Source organism: Metopolophium dirhodum, chromosome 1 (genome assembly GCF_019925205.1).
Source record: "Metopolophium dirhodum isolate CAU chromosome 1, ASM1992520v1, whole genome shotgun sequence".
In the NCBI taxonomy this organism is placed as follows: Eukaryota; Metazoa; Arthropoda; class Insecta; order Hemiptera; family Aphididae; genus Metopolophium; species Metopolophium dirhodum.
In genome coordinates, this window is record NC_083560.1 from 35684893 (window position 1) to 35700940 (window position 16048).

Consider the following 16048-nt stretch of genomic DNA (forward strand, 5'->3'; position numbering starts at 1 on the left):
GCATAAACATAAATAGAATTTGCCACAAAAAAAAAGCACATGGACTAAGCCGGGATATGAATATTCATTATTCATGCATTCAGTAAGATGTCGGTTTGCCGACGGTTTTCGCTATTATATTTTATTATTGATATTATTACAGTTCTAGCGTTTTCGATGAAGACCACTAGGCACCGAAACTATCGCATGATTTCGATACCATAACAATTATTATTGACTTTATCAGTTTATCTCTACCACCCGCCTACCATATTTTCGTGACCAGTCCATATCTTCTTAGTTGATGGTCTCCACTTAAATGCAGCTAGATGGCGCCAGTCGATAGTTCCACAGCTGATTTGGAGACTCAGTTTGACGGTCTTGAAAAATGCATAATATCGTAGGCCGATGTTCAACCTGTATATCGTGCTACGTAGTTGCAGTAGTACTGCTACAACCCTCCCGCCGACAACGTCCACCCCGCCGCTCCGTACACCCTACCAATCGAAGTGCCGCAGACAACATAATCGATATTCACAATCCCCCCCCCCCCTGCGTCTCCGTCCGAGCGGTTCAGCACATCAGCAACTGAGGCCGCCGTAACCGTCGTAACATCGCCTGTTTTCCTCTCGACTTCCCGAGCCCACCACAAACAAAACCGTTTTCACGTTTCATATTTATTTTCGTCCGCCCGTTCTGTCGTCGTGTTTTCGTAATCCGTTTACACAGTAATAGTATAATACGCTGCACTGTTGCAGTCTGTTTGTCCGACCTTTGTGACTGAGTTGTCAGACTCACAATAATTGTCATTGTTATCGCCGCTTATTATTGCCGTCGTGACCAGACCAACGTCCGACATCGTCTCACGTTGAACTCTCGATGAACAACGTCCGATCCGCATAAAATACAATATTCAGCATAATATAGGTAAATTATTATATTTTCGTGTAACGTAATCGTATAAACGTAATACCGTCGTCGAGAAAAACCCCGGCGATGACCGCTGCCGCGGGTGGTGTCTGCCTTTGCGGGCCGCTGTACATTTTCGGCCTCATCGCACTGCTGTCCTCCGGTAAGTACTGAACTACAACGACCACCTGCAATGTTGTATAATGTTATTATCGTAAAATACAACACCGTGCACTATGTGTTCGGCTGCCCCTAGTTAACTTTAACATTTTTTTTTCTTTTCGTGCTCAGGTGCTTTGGCTGATGCTGAAACCATCATCGTTCAGAGACATGTCCAATTGCTCGGCTCGCAAGAATGCACTTACGGCCCAGTGTTTTGGTGCAAAAATATTACGTGAGTAATAGTTATAGCTCACATGTTACTGGACATAATATAGATATTGTATTTACTCTTCCGGGTATATTTGGCTACGTAACCGTATAATTTATTGTTTTTATGTAACAGTTAATTAGATTTAGATACGAAAACACTAACTATAGTTTAGATTATATATAAAACAATATCCATAGTAAGTTATTCCTTTTTGTTATAATATTGCACATTAATGTTTGCACGATAAATACCTATTATGCTTGTAAAATATTTTAAATTAACAATATTAGGAGGAATCTTTCTAAATTAGTACTGCTGTTAAACATTGACTAAATCAATTATAATATGACCAAAATTCAATGTTCTTGTGTATTTTATTTTATCTTCTAATCTAGTCACACTATAATATATACCTCAAACAAGATTATTCCAACTAAACTATTGTTACCTATAACAGCATTGGTTTTAAAAAGTTAACACTGATATGTATGTATAAAATGTGTATCATTAGGGATATAAAGATAAAATGTATAAAGTGGTCTAAAATAACAATATGATAATCATAGGGATGCAGATATTCCAGCTATAGTAGTACAGAAGTCATTGGTAGACCTCATAATATACTCATATTTATAGATAAGTAGCATAGGCTAAAATAGGGGGGGGGGGGGCTTTAGGGCCTAAGCTCCATCCAAAATGTCCATAACCTCCCAAAATCCCAAACGCTATTTGCGCCTATACTAGGTAGTATAAGAAACAGTGGCAGATCTTGTGTCTTGGGATAGACTATTCTTTTTACGGATCTTTTCCGTTATACATATACCACGCCAATGATGCCCGCGTTGCCACTCGTTCACAATTTTACAATTTTTGCTGTATGATTATTTATTAAATACATAAACATGAATAGTTAAAATTTGAATAATTTATTATTTTCAATTAACAATAAAAATTAATAAAAAAAAATTTTTTAGTAACGCTGCTGGTTGTAACGCTGTCAAACATTGCATTCAAACAACTTGGGTTACACAGACATATCCGGAAGATAATGATGATATTTGTACAATTTGTAAAAATATGGTGAAAGAAGCTCGTGGTACACTCACCAGTAATGTTACATTGGTTAGTTATTAATATTAAATGTATTGACAACATTTTAGTTTACATATTCTTGAATTAAAATCAAATAATGAAACAAAGTAATAAAAAAAATATAATAGTAGGTAGTTGTGTTATACTGTTTTGCTGAAAAGAGAACATATAAATTAACTAAGAACAATTATAGTAGTCACCCAATGTACTATATTTAAAATAAACGATTTACAATAATTGAATGATTGAACTTTTAGGAAGAATTGAAAGAAGTCTTTGATGGATCTTGTGAATTATTGCCATTAAAAATAGTTAAAAAGGAGTGTAAGAAATTATCAGATGATTTTATACCTGAACTTGTTGACACGTTGGCTTCACAAATAGACCCAAATGTTATTTGCACAGTTTCTGGTTTGTGCAATAATGCACACATTGATAAGCTTCTATTAGAAAACAAAGAAAAAGTAACCAATTTAATCAAATTTTTTTATTTGTACTAATTAAACTTTTTTTATTGAAGCAACCAGCAGTTGATAGTGAACACCATCCATGTGAAAAATGCGCTATTGTTATGAACAAAGGAGAAGATTTAGTACAGAGCATGTCTAGAAATGATATTTTAAATAGATTCTTGATGGTCAGTTTAGTAATGAATATATATTCAACATTATATCTATGTTATTTTACAAGTAAAGTTTGTTTATATGTATATAATTTTTTTCTTAGATGTGTGGGGAACTGAGCAGTTATTCCGATGCATGCAGTAGTATTGTATTAACATATCATAATGAAATATACAATACCGTTAAAAATGGTTTTAATAAACGTAATGTATGTTTGTTGAGTGGTATGTGTTCAGCAGCATTCCATCAGCATGCTGATGGTTATGAAGTAAGAATGGAGTTAACAGTTCAAGAAATATTTTGCTATAAATAAATTTATTTGCAGAAATCAATGAACGCTTTGATGGGTGTTGAAATTAGTAATGCTGGAGAACAAGGTAGGATTCAAATCCAAAAATCTAATGAACTCGGTGATGAATTGACATGTGAATTTTGTAAAACCTTGGTCAAACATTTGAAAGATATTTTGGTAGCTAATACAACTGAAGAACAATTCTCAGACATACTTAAAGGTCTTTGTAAACAAACTGGAAGTTTTTCAACTGAGGTATGTCCAAATATTTATGTTTTTATGTAATTAGTGTATTTAATATAGGGTGACCATATTTAAAAAAAAAAAAATACAGGACAAAATTAATAATAATTTAATTTTTTTTTATTAATACTTAATATATATATATCTATATATAATATATATTTTATAATTTAAACATAATTTTTAATAACACTGTATAAGATTAAATTCATGTACTTTACTTTTTTAAAAAAACTTATTAATTCATTTTGATGACGATTGTTCAGACATGTCTTCACTATTTGATTTTTCATATTTTTCTGAAGAAGTAATTAGTTTTAATAATTGTGGATGTTCTAAAAGAAATGTATGAAATTCTGTACATGAAACATTTTTAAAATGTTGTTTTACGATTATTATCGATCTAATTGTGTCCACAAGAAATCGATTTTTCTCATCTGTCCATAAAACATTTGTAATTGAAAATACTCTTTTTAACCTAACCAACGCGTTAGTTCCTGGAATAGCCATCGAATACTCTAAAATAACTGTAAAATATTTAATTGAAATGTTATTTTTTTCTAGAATTTTGAATATTTCACACCACCTATCTTCGGTTTTTGAACCATTTTTTCCAGTTTTGCATTTTAATCTTCATTACATTTATCACATGATTAAATTCATCAAAAAGTTCATCTTCGTCGAATTTCAATGTTGGATTATTCTTAATAATATATTTAAAACTTTCTTGAATGTCACTCCAAATTGGAAAATCTAGTATTCGAATCCAATGAAAAACTTTTAGTGGTTCAAAGTGATATCCCCATTTTTCCACGTACGATAAAAACGTGTCATAAAACTCATCAGTTATCTAAATAAACTTTTTTTCACTGTACAGTTTGTTCTTATCAAGATCTGAAATAAGTTGAGCTAGCTCTGATGTAAAAAAATGTTGATTTTTCCGATTTTTTATTTTACCACATAACACTTCAATTTCTTCGTACACCTCGCCTGCTGATATATGATCACCTTCTATCCTTTTTATTGTATCACATACCACCTTCAACTGACTTTGTACAAAATATAACCATGCCATGGATATAGGATCATTAAAAAAACTGTAGGACACTTTTCTTGTGACATAAAATATGATTTCAATGCAGGATATAAATCTATTATTCTAGAAACAGCTGGCTGTAGAGATAACTAACGCGTTTTTACAGATCCTAAAATATTTTTGTACTCAATACTAACAAAATCGCAAAAATCCTTCAATTTTTCTATACGAACTGTATAAATATGAAAATACTGAAATATTTTATTAATTATGAGTTTAATGTCAGTTGCCAAAATATCATCACTACTATGCATAGCATTGTGCACAATATGAGCAGCACAGCCAATACCGGAAATATTTCTTTTTAATTTTTCATTTAGAATTGCAAAAACGTTATTTGTGCCTTTTCTCGAGACGCCGCCAAAATTTGTATTGCAGTTGTCACCCAAAAATGCAACAACATTATTTAATAAATTATATTTTTTTAAAACATTCAGTATGTAATCTGATAAAATATTTGATGTTTCTCCTTTTAAAATCATAAATTCTAACACTTTAATTTTTACCCCTTCTTGGGGGTTAAAATACCGAATCAGAATTGGAACCAGTTTTAAATTTTTATGGTTTGACGTGTCCACCATAATTGTTAAAAATTGAACGGATTTTAGTTCATCTAACATCTGTTGAATGGCAAAAGGAGCTATTACATTCACAATTATAGATTCACATTTTGTACAAGCACACGAAAATTTTTTTTCGTAAATTTTTTTTATAATTGATGTTGTACAATCCATAGACCTGAATGAATGATTGTGTATGATAGTATGATATGCAAAAAGACCCTCTTCCGCCGCAATACGTTTGCTTTCATTTGTTGACTGTACATTAGTGAAAAAATTCGTTACCTTATTTGAAGAACTGCTTGATACGGCCAATAAATGTTTCTTTTGTTTAACATGTTGTGTAATATCTGAACGACCACCGTTTTCTATTGAAAAAACTGATTTACATACAATACATAAAACTTTTCCGATTTCATCACTATCTCTTAAAAACGGAAATTCAACTTTCAAGCTGGGAGTAAATACGCACCTTCGCTTAGGCATTTTAATAGATGACTTTCCTAAAATTGTAAAATATTATATTAACAATTATCAACAAGTCGACAACACTCAACGATTGTTGGAACCCAACTAATAGATATTCGCTATTCGCCGTATTCACAAAACGTATTTTCAGTGATATAAATATAATAATAGATAGAATCGAAAGCATAGTCAGATAACGGTAAATCCGATAACTCCGATAAGCTCCTATAACTCTTAGATATATCGTCATACCCCATACTGATAAATTCAGACAATTACAAGATTACAATTATAATTATTATTCATTACTTTCGTAAGTTTCGTTTTCAAATTCATTCATTTTGTTTGATCAAAAAAACAGGACTAAAAGCGTCCTGAAAGAAGTTTGTCAGGACAACAGGACACAACGCTGAAATAAAGGACAATCCTGTAAAAAACAGGACGTATGGTCACCCTAATTTAATATTATATTTTCTTTCAGTGTTTGGCAATAGCTGAAGAAAATTGTACACGTATCTATAAGTTCCTTGTTAGCGAACTGAATGGAAAACTTCTTTGTACAATAGTTGGTATTTGTCCCAATTCGCTTAACTCTCGTTATAATCTCAATTATATTATAGTAAGTTAATAACTATTTAGTATTTACATCAATGAAAATAATATTTTATACATTTTATCCCTTAGCCAATGTACCCGCTTGTTCCAATTGACTTTTTACTAACCCAAAAAGCCATTAAAATTGAAGAAAATAGTACATTTACTGCAAAAAAAGAGCAAAATGAACCTAACCTTGTCGTGGTCGATGAACAACCTTCTAAAGTTCAAAATATAAATGTCATTAAGAAATCTGCAGTTATTGATGTGTTCTATAAGGAAATGCATTTTGTTGGTAAGATTGTATAAATCAATTGTTTACATCAGCAGTTCTCAAACTTTTTTGTTTGTGGAACTCTGATGTTGCCAAGAAAATTCTACGGAGCCCCAAAAATTAGAAATGCTCCATTAAATATACATCACTCATGAAAAATGATGCATGAATGATTTGCTTATTAATGTGGTTTTTTATAACATAATCATTAACGATTAAAGCAATGTTATCTTAACATTTTTTATACACAAATGCACAGAACTACTATGCTATAAATGCTCCTTTAATTAGATCCACAAGATTAGTTAATGATCCCTAAATACATTTATTCAATTTTAACTCTATTGAGTCTTTTCATAATTATTTAATTAGATATTATCAGTAACTTATGTTTTATTATTTTTTACTATTTATTTAATTCGGTCTGTTATGTTTGCCGACAATACATTTTGCATATTTTTACTGTAAGTACGTAATACTAGTATAGGTATCTTTTTTATTTTCATTATTTTATTATTATAGCTTCTTAAACAGATGATAATATTGTTCTATGTGAAAGTATTAAAGTAAGTAAAACTACTTAAAGTAATAATGTTGTCATTATACTAAACTGCTATTTGCGATAAGATATTATTCTTTCCCAAATAACCCGATAGGTGATAGACGGACTGTATTATATAAACTACTGTAGGTTTTAGACATGACGTTGATATGATTTTGACATGATCGTTTGATAGTTCTGTGCAATACGGTTATAGTTTAGTACAAATTTTATTAAAAACATTATTAGGAAGATGACACAAATTTGTGGAATTATTTTATCGAAAAGAGGTGGTATAAAAATTGATGTTAATGGTTACATAATGACAAAAGACAAAAATAGAGATGATTTGTATTATTGGTATTGTATTTTATTGAATTTTTGAATAATTTTTGACACAGATTTATATATAGTATAACTTGATATTGTCGGACTAATTATTGGTTATATAATTTTGAATGTAACATTGAATAGTAAATAATATTATACTTTATTGAATTTTTGAATATATAAAAATGGATCCCTTTTTCCCTTGGTCATCGCATCACGCGTTAACGGCTATAACGATTTCACTAATTCTTTTTTTTGTTGTGTTCGTATTTGTCAGGAGAAGGTTCTTATGTAATTGAACTTTAGGAAAATCCACCGGAAAAGTAAGACATTTGGATGTCAAAAAATACAACATTGGTGCCATCTGTCCAGAAAAAAATAAACTAAATAATAAACAATTTAGTTGCAGATTAAAATAACAATAGTGTATTGTATGTTGCTTGCTATTGGTTACGGGCATGTTTGTTGATTTGTATTATTTTTTTTGTCAATATATTTAATATATCTTCTAACTATATAAATGTGAAATGAAAATCATTGTACAGGGTAAACTCGGGAACTACTTAGTCCTAGATTGTCTACCTGATAATTTACTTCTGCGAATCAGAATTTATATTCCGGGCAACGGGAAAGTTAAGATTAATTTTGAATACCATACACTGAATATTAAATAACGAATTTAACAAAGTTTGAGTCATATATAGTTGGTACATTTAACGGGCAACGAAGTGCATGGGTTCAGCTTGTACTTAATATATTAATAAATATATTTTTCAATATATTGTCGGGAAAATGGTGTCGGCCAATTGAGGTGTCAGGCAATTGAATGTGTACTAATCCCATTTAATTCTACTGCTCAATTATGTTATTAAAATAATATCGTTTTTGACTAAAAAACAAAATAATACGCGGGTTATTATTATTAAAATTAAACTTGATGAATCAAATATTGTTTTATTTTTATTCAATTCAGATATTATGTCTATATAGCCCTCTTAGATTAGAGAACCTTACAGTTTGAAAACCGCTGTTTTACAAGAAATATGAGTAATTACTAATTTTACCAAATTATATTTTTGTATAGTCAATGATGTCAGTATGCCTACTGATAAAACTACATGTTTCTTGTGCCAATCAATTTTAAATTATGTTCAACAAGTAGTAACCGATCCAAAATCTGAAGCAAGAATCCGTACAGCATTGGAAAAGTCATGCTTCGTTGTGCCATCGTCATTTGAACCACAATGTAAACAGTTTGTCGACCAATATGGCGATGCCTTTATTTCACTTATAGCTCAAGAAGTTGATCCATCAATTGTGAGTGCTCAATTATAGTTTTCCTCGCCTTAAGTATGATAATTAATTAATTATTTATTTATTTGATTAGATCTGTCCAGAATTGAAATTATGCCCAGTTACAGATTTATCTTTAACTTCAAACAAAGATAGTGAAAGTACAAATAATTGTCCAATGTGTGTTATTTTTATATCAGCTTTAGAATCTGAAATCTCTAATAAAGATACAGAAGTAAGTGAACAAAATATTTGTTAAATGACTAAACTTATATTCTTAGTGCTAATCACATCTTAAGTAAAAAATTATAGTTTTATATATGGTACTTGTTTGTAACCACCACTCTGGATATTTTTTATATACTGATACAAAACTTTCAAATAAAAGTAAATACTAAATAATATTATTATTATTGTTTACAATTAATAGTAACATGGTTAATAATTAATATTTCATAATAATATGTAAATAAGACAATTTCCTAAAGAACCTTATAATAGCTTAATCTTTCAGATATCTCATTTCTTTTCACTATATTATGTTTTTACTGTAAAAATGCCAATATTGAGTATCTTAGTTACAAGTTGACAACATCTAACAACATTATAATATAATACAATCTATTTAAAATACTATAAGTACTATTTATTTTTTTCAATGAATAAATCATATACTAGAATTACAAACACTATATTAAGTTACAGAAAAATATCAAATTTTTAAATTAAATACTGGTGGCAGAGTAATATAGCTTAGTTGTAGGGCAATAACAAATAACGACCGCCGTGTCTAGATGCCCAGCCAATGTTAACAACTTACATACAAAAATGTATTACAATTACATATTATTTTGGAATATAGTTATATTATAAATTTAAAAAAAAATACTACTATATAAAAATTGTGTGTTTGTACCAAAACTTTTGATATTTATAAATGTTTTAGAAAAAATGAATTGGTATTCTGTATTACACTTTCAATCTTTTAGGCCGAGAAAATCAATTTTTACCAAAATAAATATAAAACAATTAACAAAAGATTTTAAAAATATATAAATTTAAGTAACAGTTTAATTTTTAATATACTTCCTTTTTTTACTTACATGATAATAACTAAAATCAATCGAGGAAAAACCTTCACCTGTCTTACAATTTTGTCAAGTATAACAATTAATGCTTATAGTTTTTAAACAATAAAAAGCTATGTTTGTGCAATCACGCACACGGAAGTGAATACTGAATACTTCTTCTGAAAATAAGATGAAACAAGTTTAGAAATCGTTACTACTATTATCACTATTTGAAATTTGAATACAATTAAATTTATAATTTATTTTAATTTCTTAAGTTTTTTTTATTATGTATAAATGATGTAGGAATTGTATATGAATTATTTATAGACTATATATGGCTTCTCAATTGATTATAAGTTATAAAATGACTTTATATTAATGACTTATAAATCATATGACTCTAGGGCAAACATGGTTTATATTGGTTTATATTAATTTTCTGGAACTAAATCTAAATAAAACTAAATTTATGCATTTCAAAATTGACAATACTATTCATAATAAACATGAGAACAAAATATATCTTCATTCATCTTCTTGTAATTGCTCTAAATGTAAAGTAAATTTTTTTATTAGCAGAATTAGATAGGTACATGGGTTATACTATAATAATAGATTGAAATGGTGTGCACATATAAATTTCTTAACAAAAACAATCAGACATTTTTTTTATACTCTAAAAGATATTAGATACATAATAATATTTAGTACTTATCATAAACGTAGATATCATATATTTATCTTTAGTACAATCAATTTTAAATTTTGGTATTAAATATAGGCACTGCTCATACACTAGTCATATAAGCAGTTCAAAAAGTACATCTAAATATCTAATAAACTAATTAAATATATTCTAAACAACCCATATATGACTAGTAACAATAATATCTATAACAACTAATAATACTACCTATAACCAACAAATCATGACTATCGTACTAGATACCAAAATAATATTAATTTGATTAAGTACAATTAATGTAACTCCACTTTTGGTAAAATGAATCCACTGTGATATGTTGGAATTGATTTATGTTTCCAATTTAATATAAAAATATTTAGTTTTCAAAATTGTTCTATGTATAAAAACTTTATTAATAAATTAATACTATGAATAGTGTAAATTTATGTTTAGTTTCAAATAGATACTATTAATTTATATACCTTCTTTCATTTATATCACTCCTCATTTTATATTATCTATTATCTAATATTGTATAATGTCTTATCGGATGAATTTATATTATTGATTGTTATTTATTGTAATTACCTATTATATTATATTTAGGATGTATCAAAACCTGCATCCTAATTAATTAAACTAATTTAACTCTTAACCCCACAACAAGCATTAGCTTATAGGGGCTTAGATTTTTGTTTTTTACATTTGTTGAAACTTTAACTCCACTTGTGGAAACAGCAACACTCGCACTAGATACATCATCTATCATGAATATGAGTTTAGATTGAATTACAAATTTGCAAGAATTATTTAATATTTGAGATATATTTTTTTTTTTATGAGAAGTATTTACTTGAAAAGGCAAGCCCGTTATTAAGATTAACATTCGTATGCATATATGTGTTACATAAATTGACTATGCATACGGACATAAATAATAATTGATCGACTGTCACCTGATGATTAGCCATGCCTTTTTCATTATTTACCAAATACAAGTACGGCCTGAATTTAATATAAAAATAAAACTAAATAATACCATTGATGACGAAATTACCTATACTTTGATTAAATTTGTAAATACACGGGTTGACGTTTTCAAATTTTTGACACATTAAACATATGACGACGCAACTCACAATTGACAATACAATAACAGCTGTAGATAAACGTAGGTTATATACCCATGTAGAGCGAAAAATAAAAATAAAAACATAATAAATAGTAACATTGACAGTTCAAGAAAATCGGCTAACAATTAAACATAATATAATTAATTCATTGGTTTATGGACAAAAAATAGTCCTCGTGGCTTTGGGTGGATCACAATCTGAATGATATACATTAATAATGCGGGATATAACAATATTTATTTATACATTGATTATTATACCTTTTTCGCAATAATCAAGCTTTAGTAGAACAAAAATACACAAAAATTCCAACGATTATGAATTTAATTATTTTGATCTCTTACATAAGCCGGGGTGCAAGAACAAATGCTCTAGTTGTAGGCTGGTTTTATTGGAGAGGTTAATAACAAGTTGTCGACAATGCGTCAACGTCCGCTGCAGAGAACAAATACGATAATGACACGTCGACATCGGCGCTCAATGTGTAAGAAAAGTGTAGAACATAAGAATAGTGGGGCTTTAGTAGTAGGTAGAAGGGGGCGTTAAACTTCAAAAATGCAAAAGATATCATCAGTCAACGCGGTTATTTACTTACCTGTTACCTACCACAGTATATCAAACAGTTTAAAATATTTAACTATTCCACAGTGGGTTATATGGTTATTTAAATATGGTTAATAATGACTAGTAAAATCATTTTACCTCAACAATATTATGTAATATGGTGAGTAACAAAATAATTCTGTACGGACTCACGGAAATGAAATACGATGACAGTGTAATAGTACCTTACTACCTTATTCTTTACAATGATTATGGTTTATTATAATATAATATAATTTAATATATTAAATAACATATGGCAAAGGGTCATATAAATGTAAGTTAAATTTGTTATTCTGGGTAAAAAAAAGCTTGACAATTAATACATCTCCCTATATATCAAGTTTTTTTAAAAAATTTTTAATTAATAATAATATAATATCATCATAGACATTATACTAGATACTAGTATAATGTCTATGAATATCATATACCTTATGTCAAAATAATATATAGAGTAGAATTCGCTTATAACGATCTTTAAAGGGCCTAGAGAATCAGATTATTATATCCGAATGATATAAACATACTGCACATGAGATATTATAAAACTAGGCTGGATATTGTTTTATCAGGAATATTGTTATGCATAGTATCGTAATAAGCGGATTCTTTTGTAATTCAATAATTTTATTCTGGTTATTCATGTATATAAGTTATTGACACTGGTTGGTTGTTAAATATCTTACCGACCATGATAAGGACACTAGTTTAGATGTAGCGAATAAGTACCCAAAGAATAATTAATTATAATTGTAATATTCAGGAAGTGATTAAAAATAAATTGGAAAAGTTATGTACCAAACTACCATCAAAATGGAAAGAAGAATGCACAGAGTTTGTTTCAACTCAGTTACAAAGTATACTCGACATGCTAGTTGCTCAAGTTAAATATGAAGAAATTTGTGTTTTATTGGACATTTGCAAACCAAAGACCATCTCTGAAAGTGCTGAAAATGATTTAGGTAAGTGAATGAAATGTATATTAATTATTATTTAAATAAGTTAGTGGATATAATTATTAATTATTTGGATTTTTATTTTTTTTAGAAACAAATATGATTGCTACAGCTGGACAAATTACTATAGTGTTTCCGGGATACAATATGGGACAATTAATGGCCAATAATTACAAAATGTTGGAAGACCCAAAAGTTACAAAACCATTTTGTATAGTATGCACAATTGTAATAAAATATTTGAATGGTGAAATCAAAGACAAATCAAATCAAGTATATCGAGTTTTTGTAAAGATTTATTTGAATATGAGTTATTAAAGTAATACAATTACATTTAACTTTGTTATAGGAGTTAATAGAACACGTTTTAGAATCAACATGTAGCGCATTACCAAATTTAGAAGAAAATGAATGTCAATCTTTTATTGACTCAAACTATCAGCAAATCATTAAGTTTATTACAATTGGAACTGATCCGGGTATTGCATGTGATATGTTAATGGTGTGCGATGATGATAAAAGTAAATGATAACAAATGACAATTATTTCTGTGCAAAAATTAATTAATTTTATATAATATATTTATATATACTTTTCTGGTTTTATACAGTAGGAGGTAAACAAACTATTGACATACCTAAAAAGAGTGTACATATGACTACAACAGAACCTGCTGAATTGGATAGTTGTGCTGCCTGCAAAGCATTTGTTACAGTATTTGAAGAACGTTTAACCAATGATTCATGTAGAGTTGAGGATTTAGATTTGATTGAGCTGTGCAATGAAGTAGAAATCGCACTTAAGGACCAGGTAAATACAACTATATTAGTGTTCCTGATTGCCGTAAGCAAATAATGTGCAAATTATGTTTTATTCCTCTTATACATCTCAATAAAAAAAAAAATAAAAAATATAACTAACCAGAATAGTTAAATAACCAATATTATTTTTACACTGCAAGGTTTGTGTTTGTGTGTGAACGTTTTAAATCAAACCATTTTAGTAACTTCTAACATTATAAATTTACACAAATAAATATTATGCAGTGTATGGAGATGATAGAGTCGTATGCTCAATCTTTCAAAAATCTCTTAAACCACTTTCCTACATGGATGATGTGCGAAAAAGTGGAGATGTGCAGTAAAATAATAGTGATGCAGTCAACCAACTCCAGATTTTTAGAAGGCTCAGAGTATTAGTGCAAATCATAGGATAACGCCAAAGAGTGCAAGGTAATTTTATCAAATTCAATTTTTAATCTTTTCTAATAATATTAATTATTACAATGTACCTACCCTTTGTTGTGAAGCTTTTGACTTGATTTAAACTTGTTGTTCAGTTTATGACATGATTTAACTTACTTGGAGAAAATAACAACCATATCATTTTAACACAGCTTGCTTCATTGTATTTTTTTTAATGTAAGCACAAAGTATTTAATTATTTAAAAAAAATTTTAACTATTCTTCAAAATCTAACAGATCCAGTTGTTATAAACTTACAAGTTACCTATAACCAGGGCTCGGAACTTTATGCATTTGCATCTTTCTCGGGAAGCTGCATATTTCAAATCTGATTCGATACAAATTCGTTTCGTGAACCATACACTTGAAATACAACAATTTATGTTGCATATTTTTGCATATTTTACTGAATTTATATGATTATGCATATTTAAAGATTTTGAGTATATAAATGCATTTTATGGTAAAAATTTATAAGAAATCTACAACAAACAAGTTTTTGATGGTTGAATATTGTAAACTAAATAATTTAAAAATAAATAGCCGCCGCACACGGTTTCCTAGTCTATATTTTGAATTATACTATACCGAGTAATAGTTGAAATATTGTGTAAATGTTTATAAATATTATAAATTATAATCGTCTTATTTAATTGAAAATATGTTTTCAAGAATAAAATATTTATTTTTACCAATCGCCCGTATGGTTTATAGTGTTTTTACTAAGAAATAAGAATTAGCCTTTAATGACCGGCCAGGTTTACAGATTCAGTATTATCAAAAGAAAAATATAAATAAAATATTTATGATTCAAAAATAATTTTTTTTTCTCTATAACTATGCTTTTAAATACATTTTTTTTTAAAATAATAAATGCATATTATACCGCATATTTTGGTTTTTTTTAGTGCATACGTATGCACATATTTCATTGTTTTTTAGCGCATAAAGTTCCTAGCCCTGCCTATAACATTTGAAATTATATTTAAATGTTACAAAAATTAATAAATTTCACTGTGTGATAAATGTATTTGTTTTTTTTTTAGGCTGAATTGTTATGCAAACGCTCTTCATGGAATGTAAAATTCATCGAAGATTAAAATTTAAAATTAATTAACACTCATCTGAACGCAAAATCAATATTATAATTAATGATGACTTATAATATTGATCGTCTAGGCTTAACAATTATTATTACTTATAAATATTCCTTATTATGTTAATAGATTACGGTTTTTAAATATATTATGTATTAAGGATAAAACCATAATAAAAATTAATATGTTATGAATTTTCACTGTAATATACATATTTTTACTATATTTTGAAAATATTTTGGATTAACTAATTTATAAAGAAAAATATATATTTTTAAACTTACTATATGTAGAGAAAACCAATTTCTCTATAAGATCAACTTAAAAACACATATTGTATTGGTGATCAAAACTTAAAAATTAGTGAAATGAATTCTTTATTTATAATATGTATTTGTTTTTTTAAGAAAATGTGTGGTTTTTTTTAATTTGCATTAGATAAATTTGTCATTAAGACAATTATTGTAGTCCAACTGAATAGTCTTGTTTTCAGGATATGTCAGAACAGTATGAAAATATTTTTAATGATAGGTTTTATGAAATTATAGAAAAAGTTAAATTGTCAAAATGTTTTATAAATGATTATA

The 16048-nt window shown here is 28.3% G+C and overlaps 1 protein-coding gene across 2 annotated transcripts; it reads left to right on the forward strand.

The window, feature by feature from the left end:
• Positions 1-567: 567 nt before the first annotated feature.
• Positions 568-15673, forward strand: LOC132934780 (prosaposin-like). 2 transcript variants are annotated; one of them, XM_061001124.1, is made up of 17 exons: positions 568-1051; positions 1180-1282; positions 2236-2383; positions 2611-2817; positions 2874-2990; positions 3080-3244; positions 3302-3523; positions 6117-6254; positions 6320-6524; positions 8459-8691; positions 8762-8902; positions 12928-13126; positions 13212-13393; positions 13470-13641; positions 13734-13930; positions 14167-14352; positions 15411-15673. In XM_061001124.1, exons 1-16 carry the CDS (start codon positions 976-978, stop codon positions 14317-14319), a joined length of 2658 nt encoding a protein of 885 aa, XP_060857107.1. In that variant the 5' UTR covers positions 568-975; the 3' UTR covers positions 14320-14352; positions 15411-15673. The 2 variants fall into 2 exon arrangements, with proteins under 2 accessions (XP_060857107.1, XP_060857106.1); XM_061001123.1 differs by having other exon boundaries at positions 13731-13930; positions 15411-15672.
• The last annotated feature ends 375 nt before the right edge of the window (positions 15674-16048 follow it).